Source organism: Falco peregrinus, chromosome 14, assembly GCF_023634155.1.
Source record: "Falco peregrinus isolate bFalPer1 chromosome 14, bFalPer1.pri, whole genome shotgun sequence".
NCBI classification, from domain to species: domain Eukaryota; kingdom Metazoa; phylum Chordata; class Aves; order Falconiformes; family Falconidae; genus Falco; species Falco peregrinus.
Genome location: NC_073734.1, coordinates 21,495,384 through 21,513,007, shown reverse-complemented (window position 1 = coordinate 21,513,007; position 17,624 = coordinate 21,495,384). Strand labels below are relative to the sequence as shown.

The 17,624-nt window shown below is 53.5% G+C and overlaps 1 protein-coding gene and 1 long non-coding RNA gene across 8 annotated transcripts in view; one reads left to right on the top strand and one right to left on the bottom strand.

The window, feature by feature from the left end:
* Positions 1 to 17,624, top strand: part of LOC129785618 (uncharacterized) — a 786,935-nt gene that overhangs the window by 408,028 nt on the left and 361,283 nt on the right. The gene's annotated exons all lie outside the window — the stretch shown is intronic.
* IRX6 (iroquois homeobox 6) lies at positions 1,492 to 5,958 on the bottom strand. Its single transcript, XM_055818447.1, has 7 exons — positions 5,809 to 5,958; positions 4,435 to 4,680; positions 4,087 to 4,196; positions 3,504 to 3,811; positions 2,883 to 3,365; positions 2,542 to 2,643; positions 1,492 to 2,324 (listed from the first exon to the last, which is right to left on the bottom strand). Exons 1-6 carry the CDS (start codon positions 5,851 to 5,853, stop codon positions 2,543 to 2,545), a joined length of 1,293 nt encoding a protein of 430 aa, XP_055674422.1. The 5' UTR covers positions 5,854 to 5,958; the 3' UTR covers positions 1,492 to 2,324; position 2,542.

The following is a 17,624-nucleotide window of genomic DNA, read 5'->3' as shown; positions in this document are numbered from 1 at the left end:
GGCCCGGCTGCCCCGCTCGGGCGGCCAGCCCCGGCTCGCTCGGAGGGCTCAGCGGCATTGCAAAGCCCAGCTCTAGCAAAGCCCGGCCTTGGGACATTTAAATGTGTTCACTGCGGCACCGGAGGTGCCGAGTCTGTTCCTGGGACACTCGGGTGAGCCCCTTATTTCAGTTTTGTGCCCGGGCGCGCGCAGGCTCCGCTGCCGGTATTAGTTCTCCATCAATCTCCGCTCTGGTTTTTAATCAAAACAGTATTCGGAATATGATTCCCGGAGATTATATTTTGAGAGATTTGCGATACATATCTTGCCGGCATGACAGATTGCAGGGGAGTCCTGGGCGGGCGGGATAATCTGCATCTCGCTCGCTTGACCTTCAGAACTAGGGGAGTAAAAGTAATAAAGGGGAAATAAAGTCTTAATGCTCCCGGAGAGGTTACCTTCTTACTGCCTTAAAAAGACCCCGACGCCCGCACCCGACTAATGAACTGCGGCAGGGGGCTGCGCGGCCCCTCGGGCGCTCGGAGGCCGGGGCAGGGCCGGGAGCGGGGCCGGGAGCGGGGCAGCCCCTTGCCCGGCTCCTGTCACCTCCCGCGGGCAGCGCTGGCGCCCGCTGCGGAGCTGCCTCCCCGGGGAGCCCCTGCCACAGCCGCCGGGTCGAGGCGCCCGGGCCCCTCGGCCGGGACACGGCGGGGAGCGGAGCCCGTCCGCGCCGCGGGCACCGTGGGGAGCCTGCGCCAGGTCCCAGGGCAGATACTACCTGTCCCCTCCGATGGGAGAGGAGGGGCGGAAAAGTCGCCTTGCAAGAACCCTTGGAAAGGGCCTAATACTTTTTATTACAAGCCCTAATCCTTCAAATCCGACTTGAAATAATGTTTATCTTTTCGCAGCTTAATTTCCCCTACTCTAAGCTGTGGGTCACTGCAACAGACTGCGGCTTCTGCACCGCCGCTTGCCCAGGGCTGCTTCCGGCGGGCCCTGCCCCGCTCCCGGCCGCTCCGTTGCCTCCTGCCCTCCTGCACACGTACCCCCCACACACACTCCCCCACCCGGGTCCCTGGGAAGCCCGGCGAAGTTCCCCTCCTTTGCCAGGTGCCCCCGCAGCCCGGGGGCCTCTCCGCGCTCCTCCGCGCAGCCGGGCCGGAGCCGGGGGCAGCCCCCGCCACCTCCCCGCCTTGACCTGCAGCTTCTCCTTTCCCCTACGAGCTGCTTCTCCGCTCGCAAAGCCAGAGGGCTCCCAGCTCTGTAGCCCCACTTGTCGTGGTGGCCTTTGATAAACATATAGAAGCCTACTAGATATTCAAGATTGATTTCCCTGATTTATTAAGGCAGAATTCATTGGACTCTATTGACCACAAATGACTTAATGTAAATGTTGACCCCGGTGAACTTGGAAATAGCAGGTATCGGGTTGATCTATAGATGACCTCTTAATTACCACAGTTATTAATTTAAATTATTGCCACTGGTTCTAGAGACAGGAACAAAGAAACATTCTTTCCTCATCCCTGCTTGGTTTATTAGTCTCAACACAAAGTGTTTGATGACACTTTTAATTAAACAGAAATAATGCAGAGATACGGTTTCCCTTTCTTGTCTGTCCTGTAAAGTGCAGCGCTGCTCTTTTCACTGACTGACGGCGGTGACCCACTAACAACGTCCTACTTCGCCGCCCGGTTGCCACCCGCTGCCCGGGGGTGCCCCGGCCGTGCCCCGGGGCGGGCGGCGGGTGCCCGGGGCCGGGGGCCGCTCCGGCTCGGGGCTGCAGAGCTCCATGGGTCACGGGACGGCCTCGCGGCGGTCAGCTCATCCGTGTTAATTACAGACTCGGAAAAATACTGTCAGCGGTATCTGTGTACAGCGACGGGAAGTACAACGGCCCGGCGTAACCTGCGCCGCCTCCCGGGCACGGCGCGGAGCGGCCGCACCTCGGCGGAGCGGGGGACAGGGGCGGCAGGGAAGGGGAAAACAAACCACGTCGGGGGGGGGGGGCGGGGGCGGTCAGAGAAAGATTAGTCTTTCTTGTTTGCTTTTTTTTGTTGGTGGGTTGTTGGTTTTTTTTGGCAAAGACGTCGATCACGGGTGTTGAACGAGCGGCGAATGGGCGGCCGGGGGGCGCCGGTCTGCGCCTCGGCCCCATGTGAGCAGCACGCTGCGCCGCGGCGGGCCGCTCCCCGGCGAGGGCAAGGCCGGCAGGGCCGCGGGCCGGGCCGGTGGGGTGGGCAGCTCCTCGCCGGGCCGGGGAGAGCTTCCTTTCGTTGTTTCAAGCCGAGAGCCTCGCTGCAGCCGGAGCCCCGTCGCCAGCGCTCGGGAAGGGGTGGGCGGCCCTGCGGGAGGGAGAAGCCGTGACAAGCGTTTCCCGGACGGGCTCCGGCGCCTGCCGGGCCCCGCCGGTCCTGCCCGGGGCGGGGGGGGTGTCGGCCCGCCCGGACGGAGGCCCGGCGCGGCGTTGCCCAGGCCGGGGCCTCCCCGGTGTCCCGGGGCCAGGCGGGCGGGCCCTGCGCTTCGTTCGAGGCCGGCGCCGGCGGCCGGCCCGTCACCTACCTCACCTCCGCAGCACCGGCCGGAACGCCGTCCGCAGCCGGTCCAGGCAGGTCCCGCCCAGCTCGGCGCCTCCCGGGCCGCCCTTGCCGCCCCGCCCGAAGCCTGCACAGACACAAGCGGCTCGCGGTGGGCCCGGCCCGGCCCCGCCGCCCGCCCCTGCCCGCTCGCTTCGAGCGGGGAAGCCTCGGCCTCCGCCCCGCCGCGGGCGGGGCGGCCCGCCTGGCACCCGGGCACGGCTCCGCGCCGCGGCCGCGCTGGGCCCGCCGCTCAGCGCCCGGGCGGGCTCACGCCGCGCCCCGTGTCCCGGCCCGGCCCGCCGTCCCGCCCGCCGCCGCGGGTACCTTCGCCCGCCGCCGCGTACTGGCACGGCTCCCCCAGGCCGCGGTGGGACGCGCAGCTTCGCGGGAGCGGCTGCAGGTTGAACGCGGAGCTCCGGAAAGCCTTGGCGGGCAGGGGCTGCTCCCCCGCCGCGCCGCCGCCTCCCTCCGCGCCGCGGCCCTCGGGGCTGCCCCTGCGCGCCGCGCTGGCCCCGGCGGTGCGCGCCAGCGACCAGATGCGCGGCTTCTCCGCGGGCGCGTAGGGCGGCGGCGGGCCGGTCGGGGCGAAGTCCGCGGCGGGGGCCTTGGCGCAGGGAAAGGCGCGGAAGGGGCCGGGCAGACTGCAGTCGCTCCGCCGAGCCTCGGGCAGCGCCGCGCCGAGGCCGGGGGCTTCCTGCAGGGAGCTGGCCCGGCCCTTCTCCGGCTTCCCCGCCTCCTCCTCCTCCTCCTCCAGGTCGTCCAGGTCGCTGAACCGCAGCTCCTTGTCCTCCTTGCAGCTCTTCTGCTCTGCTCGGACACACAGCGGGGAGGAGGGGGCGGCGGGGCGTTAGCGCGGGTGCGGGGAAGCGGGTGGGGGTTGGGGGGCTCGAAATCGGCCGCCACTTCGAGCTACTTCGAGGCGCCAGTCCCGCCTCGCCCGCCTACCTCTGCCCTCGCTCTCCGCGCTGTATTCCTCCTCTTCCCGCGGGGCTTCTTCTTTCCTCTCTTCTCCCGCTTTGTTCTTGGGAGACCAGGTCATTTTGTTTTCTTTCTTGAGCCTCCGTCTGGCGTTAGCAAACCACGTAGACACTTGCGTCAGGGTCATTTTGGTGATGATGGCCAACATGATCTTCTCTCCTTTGGTAGGGTAGGGGTTTTTGCGATGCTCGTACAACCAGGTCTTGAGGGTGCTCGTCGTCTCCCGCGTTGCGTTTTTGCGTCTGGCCGAACCGCTGAAATCCACCGTCCCGTACCTGCTAGGAGATGGTTAGGAAGGGAGGGGCGGCGGAAGACCCCGGCCCCGCGGCAGGCCGGCTCGGCCCGGCCCTGCCCGTCTGCCTGCCTGCCCCTGCCCGCCTGCCATCGCTGCCGAAGTTTTGATTTTAGCTGACTGGTGCTCCCGAGGCGCCTCGTTTCTTTTGTACAACGTTTGTCAGGTCGGAGCCCCCCCGCTCCCCGCCGTTTGATGTCGGCCGCTGCCTCGCAGGGGGATGCTAATGCTGCTGGGCGCTGATCAAAGGGGTTTTACCTGTCGTACTGGTACTGCCCCAAGGAATGATCGTAGGAGTAGTAGGCAGCGGGCTGCGCGATTCCCGAGTGCAACGTGCCGGTGCCGTCCTTGATTTCATACTGGGGGTTCTGCAAGGCAAGCGGCAGCGCTGGGCGTCGAGCCGGAGGGGACCCCCCCCGTGCCCCCGCCGCCCCGGGTCCCGGCGGCAGCCAAGTCCTTCGCCGCCCCCAGCCCCCCGCCCCGACGGGACGGCGCCGGTTCCGTGTTCCCGCGCCCCGCCACCGACAGCTACCCGGGCAGTGAGCCGCCTGTTGAACCCCCCTCCCCAGCCCAGCCCCGCGGCGCGCTGCCCGGGCGGGCACTCACCAGCGCGGTGTAGAGCGCGGCGGGCTCGGCGCTGTAGGGCAGGTAGTTGCCGTAGCCCTGGCCGGCGGCGTACGGGGCACCGTACATGCCCAGCGCCGCATTGAGCTCGGCGCGGCCGGGCGCCAGCAGCCGGCTCTCGTACGGGGCGCAGCAGAGGGAGGCAGCGGCCGGCGCCGAGGAGGCATCCGGCACGGAGCGGGGGGCGGCCTCGCAGCAGGTCGTGCTGGGGCTGGCGGGCACGAAAAACTGCGGAGAGGAGAGAGCGGGACGGCGCCGAGTGACTGTCGAGGCAGCCCCATCGGGGGGAATCTGTGTGCGCGTCTGTGTGTGTGCGGGGGGGGGGGGGGGGGGAGGCGGTCAGGAGGGGGGTAGGAAACCCGGGCTGAAGCAACTAATTATAGAAGCCGGGAAATAAACGGAATGGGAAGCGAGAGCCCTCGGGAAGGGGGCACGATTAATCAAGCAGGCAAAACTTTAAGGAAATAATTGTTCTCGAAAATGGCAAAAGATCCGTGCCGCTCCTTCCTTCCCGCCCCAGCTCGGTCCATTTGCATTGATTTAAAGGCAAGAAGTTGCGATTACAGTTAATTTGACAATAGACAAAGCAGTTAATATGTCAGCTAACGCAATCGAAGGCATTTGATTTCAGTAAGTTCAAGGGGACAGCTAACTTCCCAAGCGAGGGAGGCACATCTTGCAGTGATTACCGTGTATAAATAATTCCATCCAAAAAAATCCTGACTCGAGGTACGCTATAGCGACGACTTAGTTAATACAGGGTGCGTGGGTGTGGGTGTGGGGTGTCCTTCGGAAATTGTATGGGGGAAAAAAAAAACCCAAACAACAACCCACCCCAAAACCCTCCCGACAGATACTAATAAAACACAGGAAAAGGACCGACCCGGGGAGGAAGGGTGGGGAGAACGGCCCAGCCCGGTTCCGCGGGAGCGCCAGTGCAATGGCGAGCGGCGGGTCCCGCTATCCGCACACCCTCCGCGGGTGCGGGGGCAGCGCCCGGCGCAGCGCGGCCGCTCCGCGGGCTCGCAAAGCGGTCGCAGCCAGGATTTATGTATTTATTTGTTTGTTGCACTTAAAACTGAACGGTGGAGGGGGGGGGGGGGAGGGGGGGGGGGGGAATTACCGGTTTCCTAAACGCCTTTGCTGTGCACACTGCGAGTTACTTGTTTAAGCCTAACACAACACAAACGAGACATAAACACACACGCACATTTTTTAAAAAAAGGCTCCAGATGTGCCCTTTTTAAAAAAGACTCTAAGTAAGGGAAAGGGAAGAAAAAAAAGGGAGGGGGAACAAGACATCTGGACAGCAGCAGCAGAATCTAAACAAAAGTGAGTGCTGCTCACTCGCCTTACCTGTGAAGTGGTGCTGTAGGGGTATCCGAACTGAGAGAAGGACATAGTTGCTCCTTATTTTTGGACCATAGGCAATATTTTCCCCCCAAGATCGATTGTAACTAAACCCTGCTTCAAGATGCACCTTCTCACACACACATTTCCACGTATGGCTTTTTTTTTTTTTTTTTTTTTTCTCAATTATAGATGATTGCACTTAAGAAAAGCAGCCAGACATCTGAGGCGGGGGGGGGGGGCGGTGTGGGGGTTGGTGCCTGGATTAAAAAAATAGGCTAACCCCCACTTCCCATCGCTCTTAATAAATATGTTTGTATAGAGAGAGTTTAAAAAGCCACCCCACATGTATAGAGAGTTTAAGTGCAAAGGGGCTTTTTCAAAGAGGGGGTGAAAATCACGTAGGGCTTGCAAGATACGGAGCTTGCTTGTTGTATTATTTTCTGCTCTATAGGTCTTTAGCGTTCATCGGTGGGCGAGGAGCGGGGTGACGTCACGGCCCTGCCGGCAGCGGCAGGCAGCGGCAGGCAGGAGCCGGCAGCGGCGGGCAGGAGCCGGCAGCGCCCCGCGCCCCGCGCCCGCTCCCACCACTTGTTTCATGTTGGTTTAATGTTGTGTGCGACACGTCAAGGGCAGGGACCGGAGGTGCGTCGCGGTTGGCCTCTCCCCCCCCTCCCCCTCTTTTAAACACAGTCCAAATTTGTAATGGGGAGGAAAAAATACACAAGGGGGTTGAGGGGGGTGGGGGGCACCCAGCAGCGTGCCCCCCGGGCCACGCAGCCCCGCAGCTGCGGGGAGAAGGGGCTGTCGGGGTCGGGTCGGCCGGCGCAGCCCCCCGGCCCTTCTCGCGGCCCCCGGCTCCCCCCCGCCTCGGGGCCGGGCTCTGCTGTGCAACACGGCGCGGCTCTCGCACCGGAGCCGGTTAGTGGTGCCCCCCGCTCCCACTCCGCGGGGTCAGGGCTCGCCCCTCACGGCCGTGCGCTGGGGCACGCTGGGCCAGGGCAGGGTTCCCCGAGGGGCGCTGAGCGCGGCATCCCCTCCTCCTCCCTCGGACCCCAAACGGTCCCAGCCCGAGCGGCGGGGGTGTGTGTGTGGGGGGCGGGGCCGCGGCAGGTCACTGGGGAGGTGATGGATGGCCCTGCAGCCCGGCCTGCCCATTACCGCTACGGCGTAATTGCATCAATTAACAAATGGAGATGCCCGTGTTTAACCAGCGACTTACATAGTGCGAACTTGCCTTCGAGGCAAGATCCCCGGGAGGTGAGGGGGGATTCCCCCCCCCGCCCGGCGGCGCTGCCGGGCCCGGCCGGGCGCGATGTCCTGCCGGTGGATATTAAAAAAGCACAAAAAAGCCGCTGTTTCGGGCCGGGGCGGCCCGGCGGCACCTGTCCCGGGCAGGCCGGGGCCGTGCCCCGCGGAGGCGGCCGGGAGCGGCGGGCAGCCCCCGCGCCGTGCCCGTCCCCAGCCGAGCGGCCCCGCTCCGCCGCTGCCCGCCGCCCCGCTCCCCGACGGGTGGCGCTGACGAGCCGCGAGCGATGCGCGGCGGCCCGGCCCGGCCCGGCTCCCGGTGCCGCCCCCGGTGCCGCCGAGCCCGGGCGGCCCCGGCCCTCCCCGCCCGCGGGCAGAGCCGCCGGCGGCCGCGGCTGGGGCAGCCGGGTTCCCGCTCGGGGCTGCTCCCCGGCGGCGGCTCCTGCCCGGGGGCCGGGAGCGGGGCGGGCTACCCGCGCCGTCGGGGCGGCACAGCACCCGGCCGCTGCCCGCGGGGCCGGGGCGAGGAGGGGGCGCAGCGGGGGCGCCGTGCCCGCCCCGCCGGGGCGAGCGGAGGGGCCCGGGGCGGAGGGACGCTGCGCCAGCCCGCTGCCATCGCCCGCTGCCCGGCGGGCAGGGCAGGGCGCTCGGGCGGTGCGAACCCCGCCGTTTTGGTCGTCGTTAACGGGGGCAATAACTTCAGAAAATTCATTAAAGGACACCTTTGGGTAACATTACAGCTAATTATTTAATTGCAAGAATCCCTATGGGGGAAATTATGCTAATTATAAAGTAATAAACCCACTTGTTCTAAAGCACTTAATTCAGCAAAATTTAGTCATTTTTTCACCAGAACATTTCTTACATTATTTGATGAAAGAAACAGCAAGAGTGGCTGTGTGCTCATCCTGCCGGTGCTTAGAACCCGTGGGAGCTGGCGCTGTGTGCTGGAGGGTCACTCGCGGGGCCCCGGCCCTCCTCACCCATGTGACGAGCCCAGTGGCCGCTGAAACCAGGGTGGAATCCACTGGGCAAAAGCACTTTTGTAAGAGATGTAACGCAGATCAGTGCAGACATCGTGTCTGCCAACCTTTATTGTGCGCAATCAACGTGAGAGCAAATGTGTTACCTGTCAGGTGCGTTGTAGGTGGCCTTTTGCAACCCAGCTCTCTCGCCACTTGCAGTGCTCTGCCCTGTGGAGATGTTTCTGTAGCACACTTTCATCTATACATGCCCAAGAGCTGCCCAGGCAACCTTTTTAATTGCCCTTACAACCTGGAATGTGAAATGGCATTAACAAACCCAAGTTCTACCTCGCTCCCCAGCTCTTCAGGAGGACACAGACTCCGGCTCTTTGTGTTCTGCCGAGCCCTGCCAGCATTCACCCTGTCAGTGCGTCACTGAGCGACCGGACTCACCATGTCAAAGCTGCCCAAACACCTTTCTGCAATTTGTAAATATTGGCATAAACCTTCTGTTAACAGGTTCTTGAGCTCAGTCTGGTGGAGGGCAGCTTTGAGGAAGGTGCATGCAATTTGCCGTTCTTTTCATCACAGGGAAACAGCTTCAACAGCCAGATTTCCATTCTGCTCATATGCCGCGTCTCGGAGAAGCGTAACTGCTGCTGTACGTGGTCACTGCAGATTTTTCTTGATCTAAATCTGTACCATCTCTCTCCCTGCACACAAGCATATCGTCCCATCCCCACGGTGTACGTCGCCTTCACCCAGTTGTCCTAGCGAGGGCTGTGCGACTATAAACGCCAGCAAAACCAGAAAACGATCTCACTTGATTCACAAACTTTTGTTCTTGAAAGAGGGGACTGTGAGGCTTAACTGTAAACATTTCTGTGAGCAGTTCCTCTTGAAGCAAGGCAGGAGTTCAAATGAAGCCTATGATGCAATTTTTAATGCTTTTAAAATCAACATCATTTGGTTTAGCTCTGATACAGCTTTGCTCGGGAGGTAATTGCAAGGGGTGAAAGTAACAGTATGTTCTTGCCACCAATGCAAATTCAGCTGCCGACAACTGCAAATAAAATAATAGGTTAATTGAAACAAGCGGGGTAAGAATAAAGCAGCTTCAAAAACATGTAGCAGAAATGTGGCTGAGAAGAAAGTGTCTTTATATTTTAGAGTACAGGGGGATTTTTTGGCTGTTGCTTTTTTGTACTGAGAAAATGAAAATTCTTCAAGTCCATGCATGAATAAACAAGTACAGCTGGGCAGCCTAATACATAATTTATATTGATCAGTCACTGCAGATTTAACTGAATAAAGCCAAAATGAACACTAATTGTTTTGACAAACTAAAATAGTGTATATGATGGTTTATTGTGAAGCTCGCTGGTTACTGCTCTTATCTCGGTGGCTATTGTCAAGACTGATTTCTGCATGAGAGGCAGAAAAAGATGAAACAAATAAGGACAATATTAAGATTAATATCTTGTGGAAGATAAAGCATTTTAATTGCTTAACTTACAAGCAGAAAATAGAACTGTTTTCAGGACAGTGGGGAGAAAGCACGGGACATACTCTGATTTAGGGGATGAGGTATAATTGCTGAGATAACATGTGGTGCCTTGTCAGCTGAGGGCTAAACCTGAAAGTAGATTTTTGGGTTTTTTTAGATCACTTTTGAAATATATCAGGAATAACTTTGATTGCCTTGGACACATGTCTTCTGAAAGGGAACATCTAAAAAGATGTTAGTGGATTTCCAGAGAGTTAAGTAAGTCGGCTAGTTAATCCAAGAAGCTGCACAATTTTGCTTTGGTTTTGGTATGTGCAAAGTGGAAGAAATACATGGGTGGGCCTTTACTTTGCTTCTCCAGACCCTCTCATTTAAGTGGATGGCTAAATGAGCGCCATGTAAAATTTCATCTGGAAATTAAGTAAGAGGCAGACAAGGGTAATAATCCTATTCAGAGAGATCCCTAAGTAGCACTTCTGTATGGGCGCCTTTCATCTCATCGTATAGTCCTTTAGATTGGAAAAGACCTTTAAGATTCTCTAGTCCAGCGGTTCACCTAACACTGCGAAGTCCACCACTGAACCATGTCCCTGCGCACCGCATCAACGCATCTCTGTGTGATGGTGAGCTGCTTTTTCCGAGCAGCGGTCCTCTGTGGTGGCCTGACCCTGCCACCTCACCCTCCTGCCTCCTCTCCAAGGACCGGCAGCTCCATTTGGCTCCCATCATCACTGATTATTTAGAATGACGTATGGATTTGCTGACTCTTAGATCATCACCCTGTTTGCTGTGATGAAGTTTTAGGATATGGCTGTAAAATCGACTTTTGGGCTTGGGTGTTCCTGGGGTTGAGGGATGGTTGGATGCAGGGCTGTAATCTGGACTATTCTGTGCTTGGAGGCAGCCAGGCAGGGGGAAGCTGGACGTGAATCTTCCCCATGCCGTGCCAAGGGTGGGATTTTCCCTTGGATCTGGAGCCATCGTGAAGCCTGGCTTCTGAAACTGTACTCGGCTAATGAGGAAATACTCCTTTTGTAAGAGTGCTTTGCATCAGGGTGATGCAGTGCTTCCGTACCAGCTGTTTCAGGGTTGTTTATAGATTATCCTGTAAAGTGTGAGTTCTTCTGGTGAAGACGGGTCTACACAAAAGTTGTGGGAACTTCAGCTCTGAGGACTTGTTTGTGCTTTGCTGAGCTATGGGCTAACTCATGGCAGGAGGGTCAGGGCAGTGTCACAGCTCTCATTCAGGCTAACCCCTCTGTGGATTCAGTTTCCAATAAAATCAATAGAAATAATTTTGAATATTTTTTTGTTGTTGACAAAGCGATTGCTGTTCTGACACAGCTTGAGCAGGATATTGGGCTCACCAGGTATCAGTGCTTTCATGGCCTTTGTATCAGCTGATGTGCAGTTGCTGTGAAAGGCACGTGGCTGCAAAGCTGAGGGGTTTAAAATTAGTATCACCTTAGGTATAGTTTGTCATTTTTGTTCTGTGGCAGTGAAGGACAGTTTTGTTCCATTACCTAGTCTGCTTGCTGTAATTTCCAGGATCTATTTTTTAAATAGCATGCTGGTTGCATGCAAAAGCGCCTTATTTTCCAAGAGTTATCACCAATTGCACTATTAGACGTGGATGTCAGAACTGCTTCCTTATTTACTTTAATTTGTAATTTACAAAAGCCCAGTTGTGTTTTTTGTATCTTAAAAACTCAAAGACTTTATAACTTACTCCAAAACTAGAAGACACTTAACCCAAGTCAGTCAGTTGGCCTTGAGCCTCTTCATTAGTTCATGTCGGAGTAAAGAAGGGGCTCAGCTTGACTCCACCTCCAAATCCTGCCTGAATTAACTCCATTTTGCATTTGTAGAAGCAAGTGCAGAACAGGACCCGCTGGGTAGTTTGCTGAGGCCTCTTCTGCTGGTCTCCTTCAGGTCATTCAGATTTTTCTCTGGTCTTTCCTTCCACTGGTATTTCAGGCAGTACGGAGTGCTGGGGGGGCACTGGGGAGGGGCTGCGGTGGCGATGGGCCATCTGCAGCCCACTACTCTGGGGAAGCTGGGACCACTTGTGATTTCACACACAAGCAGCACTAATCTACAATAAATCTTATAAAATCAATAAAAATATGGAAAGTATATCATTTTTAAAGAAAAAACACATGAGACATGGCCATTAAGGGCACAGCCATTCTAATACCTGTGTCTGGTTGAAACTGCAATTAAAAACATTCCAATAATAAATCTACTTTCAGTCTCGTTTAATGCTTTTAACTTTCTTGAAAGTTCAAGCTGGTATCCCAAAAATGTGCCAGGACTTTCACAATGTATTTTATAGACTCATAAATAAATATGGCAATTAATCTAAGCTATATTTCTCTCATATTTGATGACAATTTATTATGACACTCACTCATTCAGTGCACAAAAACTCTAATGCACTTAAAATCGGATTTCAAACCAAACGTTTTATGGGAAAATATAGTATTGATCATCCATTTAAAGATATCATGTGATGATTCATAACCTCCTATAAAAAGGATCTTATGAGGACATTCAGAATGAGTTTTGTGGACCATTCTTGCCACAAAATCCAACATACGAGATCTGTAGTTCTCGGTGATGTTTTATATTTCTGTTTGATGTTTTCACCTATAATGTTATTGTGGTTTATGATGAATAGCAGCTTTAAAATAAAACATTTTGCCTATCTAACCCGAAGTTGAATAAATAGAGGCTAATCTGTTAAACATACTAACACTTTTTGTCCTTTTACACAAAATAATGCACAAAATTTGTTCCTTTCAAGGCTAATTTCCACAATTTTGGATATGTTAATTGGGCTGTTAGTGCAATACACATCTGCTACTGTGTCCTTTAATAAAACGTGACCCAGGAGTCATCCTGCTCACTGCTGGTTCTGTGATACACCCTCTGCCACCCACTGCTTGGGAAGCTGCAGCGGCTCGTGCTTTGACATGCCAGCAGCAGTAATCTGAAGTCTGCTGTCCTGATTGCATGGTGCATCACTGGAAATGTTTTCAAAGCTGAAAAACTCTGGAAGGTACATCCCCAAAAATGCAGGTTCCTGGGGTAATTTATTTGAACTTGAGATTGGGTGCAGGAGGAAGGAAGGGGATCATGGCACGTACGCTGCGTATGGGTTAGCGTCCAGGCTTTATCATCAGCCTGCAGACACTTTTCTGTGGAAATGCTGCTTTTGTTTCTCCTGCGCGTGGATCAGCTCTTGGAGCCTGGCTGGGGCTGGTGCGCAGCCATGCTGGCGGTGGGCATGGTTTCTGTGAAGAGGGAAGGTGAGGTGGAGGATAAAAATGGGAAATACCTTTTTCTGCCTCCGTAAATAGTTAGTGTCTGCATTTGTGGACATGACTGTTCCCTCCTTCCTCCCAACTCTGCCTGCCCGCTGCCTCCCTCAGCTCCCACGAGGGCCCTGGCACGGCTCTGGGCCACAGGGGCGTCAGCAGACCCTGGCTGCACCCCAGCCCCCAGCCCCTGCACCTCCAGCCTCGCCGGGGACAGATGGCCCGCAAGTGCCTGGGGTTTTGCAGCAGCTGAAAATAGTCGACTTCTCATGTCATTCTCTGAGATTCTTAATATAATGATGTTTTCCTGTTTGAACAGCCCGTAGTCATTGCCAGCCTAATTATTTTCTGGATAGCTTTCCTTAATGCCATAGGCTTTAGGTGGTGACACCGATGCTTGGAGAGACAGCAGAAGGAAATAAGTAGTGAAGGCTAGAGCACTTGGTTAAAGAAGAGTCTCATTTATAAATCAATTTTAATAACATATTTAAAAGCTCTCACATTTGCCTTTAATGTGTTTCCATTTCCCCCTTGGTCATTAATATTTAAAATATTTTTCTTTACTGATCTTTTTTCTATTGTGTCCTTCCTAACTTTCCTTTCTCTCTGTAATCTGCAAACAGCAAGTTTTTGAGAAATGCATAATCCATGAAAAACCCAGATAATTTCGTACAGGAAAAGCCTTCAATCCAATGAAAGAAATTTCAGAGGAGTTGACTAATTGTTTAAAAGTTATTCCAAACAGTTTAAGTCATAAAAGAGCATATGTTTTCACTGATGGACTTTCAAAATGAGAAGGCGCCATTATTTCTACTAGGAAGTAACATTCAGCAGTGAACTTTTTTAAGAAAAAACAAGCCTGTGGATAACATTTTTCAGTAAGCTTGTTGTGGAGGTGGCTTTATTCCACAGATGATTTAAGGGCATGAGATTGCTGGAAGTCCGTTGAATTTGCACGCCAGGGGCCTGCTTTACTTTTGAAAATGGGATTTCGGTTCCTGGGTTGTACATACCTCTCAGGTGGAGCTCATCTCTTCAAACATGCTGTTAAAGAGAAGACAAAAGGAGACGGCTTTTGGAGGATGGTCAGTGACTAGTCTCCCAGGTGGGGCTGGGTAAAAACCTCAGACATATGCTTTGGAGGGTTCATCACGTTTTGTAAACAACGTTCAACTCCAGCTGTGCTGTGGGTGATCGCAGCCCCAGGTGGATCTAGCAGCTGGTTTAGTTGGAGATCGCCCAGCAACAAGAGCAATTGCAGCTCCATTTGAGGATGGGTGAAGAGCTGTTTCTGTAACACCTCGGTTAAGTGGATCTGTTACACCTGGAGCAGGAGGAAGGAGCTGGGCTGTTGTTTAGGATGAAATGCGGCTGGAAACAGGAGCATGAGCCATGTGGCTGCAGGACTGGGGCTGCCCAAGGTGGGTGAGAAATGTGGTGGTGTCCCTGCTGTGCTTGTGTCCCCTGGCTGTGTCTGGGGAGTGGTCTGGGAGAGGCAGCGCTGGGTAAGGGTCTTCCTGGGCACCGGGGGAGGTGGATGGGCAGAGGGGCTGCCAAGAGGGGAGGTGGTTTCCCGGGGCTGCAGAATAGCTCAGTAGCAGAGGTAGGAGTTACCTCCCTCCTTGGTCAAGGCACGCAGTGGTGTGTGGCTGGAGTAGCGTGCCATCTTGGAGGAGCTGTGGGAGCTAAATGTAACATGTGAATTCTCTGGAGACAATGGGGAAACCTCCAGAAAACTGTTTGTATATCGTGGGGAGGCTCTGTGGGCAATGAAATGCTGCGCTTTATTGTGGAACAGAGCAATGACTGCTCATCAGAGCCCCTGGGAAGGGTTTTAGACACTTCACAATATCTGTTTAACATTTTATTTTAACTTTATTACTTTAGTCATTAGTTTACTGTGTCTAGGAAGTAGATTTCCTAGCTTGTGCTAAGTTTTTGTTTTATGTTTTTATGTATATATGCACACACTGATAGTATTCTCAGTCTATAATTCATCTATGAATTCTTCATGATCTGTAAATGGGCGATGAAGCAAAGAATTCTAAAATGTAACAAAGATGGAATGGGGTTCTGTAACTTTTATTATTTTCAAGGAAGAGTTTAATATAAAGATCATGTTGTCTGATGTTTTAATATCTACCAGGGAAGTGCTATAGCTACTGTGGTTATTTTGTGGGTTTTTTTTTTGTTTTTCTTCTTGTCATCTTAGTAAAATATGTACTGTTTTTTGGGTGGATGGGTTTAGCACCAGAGATCTGTAGTGGCAGAGGAGACATTTGCATATATATTTCACTGGCTGATGTTGAACGTGTAAGATGAGTTAGTTGTACCAACTCCTGATGCAGCAGGTGGTAGTTCTGCCCGAGTGCCTCCCTGGGGATGGTGAGGTGACCCTGCAAGATGCTGCTTCTCTGAAGCTTCAGTTGCACATAAAAGCACAGGCTCCCACAAGACTGAACCCTAAATGATGGACAAAAGCTTGTTCCTCTGCTGGTTTGTTCCTCATTCATTAACTCCCAGTGCTTCTTTGATTATGCAGAGCTAGAAAAGCCTGAGCAAATGTGCAGTGGGCGGTGCTGGAACAGCCTTGCTTCGAGGTCCTCTCCTGGCTTGCTTGTGCTCCTCATCACTTTGTAGTTTTATGGTGTAAAATTACTCAATGGAAGTATTGTCCCATGGATTGTTTTCTCCTTACTCTTCTGTTGAGTCTAAATATTTATTCAACCTCCTTCCGCTGCTTGGAGCCTGACTGTTACAGGGTTTCATTGTGGAAATAACGGATTGCCTCCCTCGCGTGCTGTGCTGGGGAGGGACTGAGCAGGCAGGGCTGTGCGCCGGCCTCTGTTGGCCCTCAGCATCGCAGCTCTGGGCAGAACTGGGAAACAGCCCCATTAAATTTGCCCCACAGCTCTGCCCAGGCTGCTGCTCCTCACAGACAGCTTGTGTGTGCGTCCGTGTCTCCCTGTAAGAGGGTCACCAGTCTGGGGGCTCTCTGTTTCAGGGCTGGGTGGCACCATGACCGCAATGGCCACCTTTTGTCACCTCTGTGTCTTTGGTTTGGTCACGTGTGCCAAATAAGCCCTGGGCAGTAGCAAGCTAAATTGAACATGTACCATAATATGAATAGGATTTTACTTAATAATCTTAATTCCCTTATGAATGACTAAATGCCACATACAGACGGTATGCAATCAGTCTCTTTAGTATTAATAGATACATCTGCAGGTGCAGTATCCAAAGCTGGTAAATAACATATTGCTTGTAGATCTAGTGAGTGAACCCTCCAGGGAATCATTCAAACTGGCGTGGGAAGAATGTCCTTAACTGTGCCAAAGGATGGTGTTGTGTGTGTGTCTTTTTTGTTTGGTGTTTTCTTTTTTTTTTTTTTTTAAGACTGCATCAGTTTAGTTTTCTCTTGTATTCCTTTTGTACTGTTAATTTGCTCCTTAGTAGTTCTTCCAGCCTAATCTGTGCAGTGTAGTGATGAAGCAAATCTGTACTATTAGAGTTTAGAGAATGATGGGTAACAATGAAGGTTATTTGGCAGATCTTTGACATCAGAAAAATGCAGAAAATATAAACCCCAAGATCCATCATAAGCCAGACTTGGCCATTTATGCACAGTATTGCACTAGTGTGCTCCTGCAGCCCCGGTAGTGGAAACCTGTTTGCTGTGTCGAAGCTGAAGGCCACGCGGTGAGCAGCCGCAGCCCAGGGCAGTGTGCCGCCTCGTAACGGCAGAGCCAACTCCGCTTTCTATCAATGAGACATTGTTAGGTCAATTTAAAAGTAGAGCCTTAAAATCACTGTAATTATGCAAATGTTGCCCTTACTATTACCACTTTTGTCCTGATAGCTTTAGCTTATATTTTACAAATGAAGTCGTCACATTTCATTATGCTGTTTGCTGCCCCGTTGCTTTGGAGATGCTGTTCTCGCTCTCGGGTTCGGCCGTTCCTGCCCCTGTGGTGTGTGCTGTCCCGCAAACTGGGCCACCCGTCTCGGCTGGTGCCTGATGTGATGACTTTGAAGAGTTCTGTTAGTGTTCAACACAAGCTGTGACTGCCCCCAAACATCTTTCTTTCTCTTCTCCTGAGCGTTTCCCTGCAAACGTTACCTGTTCTCACCAAACTCCAGTCAGCCTAGTTTTTTGTCAGAGGCTTCAGAAAAGCCCTTGGTACATTTAATGATTAAACTAGAAAACCAGGAGTGTTTTGGGAAAGGCAGTGCAGATGACTGAGATTCATTGGTTTGGCATTAGCCTAAAACTGTTTCTGTTAATTGAAAGCTTTACCATTAACTCAGTGGTGGAGTGTGAGGCTATTAAACAGAGCTGGTAAAATCCCCAGGTTTTCCCACAGCCCTGTGGAATGGGGCTTTTGGAGAAAGACCAGCAAAAGGCAGCCCTAAACATCAGTCCTTGCGTGATAAGAATTATATCTAACAAAAAAAAATACTTGATTGCAAAAATCACTTGCAAAATCTTGTGTATGTTGAGGTTATGCAAAACAGATTAAAATTCTGATTTATTTTTTTTTTTTTAAACCAAGGAAATTAAATTTGGGAGCTCTTTTTATTTGATGCCCCTCTTGGTCCTGCAGGCTTCCCCCTGCCCTTCATGATACCCAAATCCAGTGCCCGTGGCTGTGTCTCGGGGAGCAGGGTTTTCAGCTCCCTGCAATGAAATATTCAACTTCCTTGGAGAACGCTCGGGCTCAAGTTTTGCTGGTTTAGGGATTTTTTTTCTAGAGATATTTTTGCAGAATGGGCAATGGTAAA

What these genes read in the sequence shown, in the direction of transcription:
- IRX6 (XM_055818447.1), bottom strand. Translation starts at nt 5,853, where the DNA reads ATGTCCTTCTCTCAGTTCGGATACCCCTACAGCACCACTTCACAG. An exon ending in CGCGGAGAGCGAGGGCAGAG is followed by an intron (nt 3,366 to 3,503) that starts GTAGGCGGGCGA and finishes GTGTCCGAGCAG; the next exon opens with AGCAGAAGAGCTGCAAGGAG. An exon ending in GTACGCGGCGGCGGGCGAAG is followed by an intron (nt 2,644 to 2,882) that starts GTACCCGCGGCG and finishes GTGTCTGTGCAG; the next exon opens with GCTTCGGGCGGGGCGGCAAG.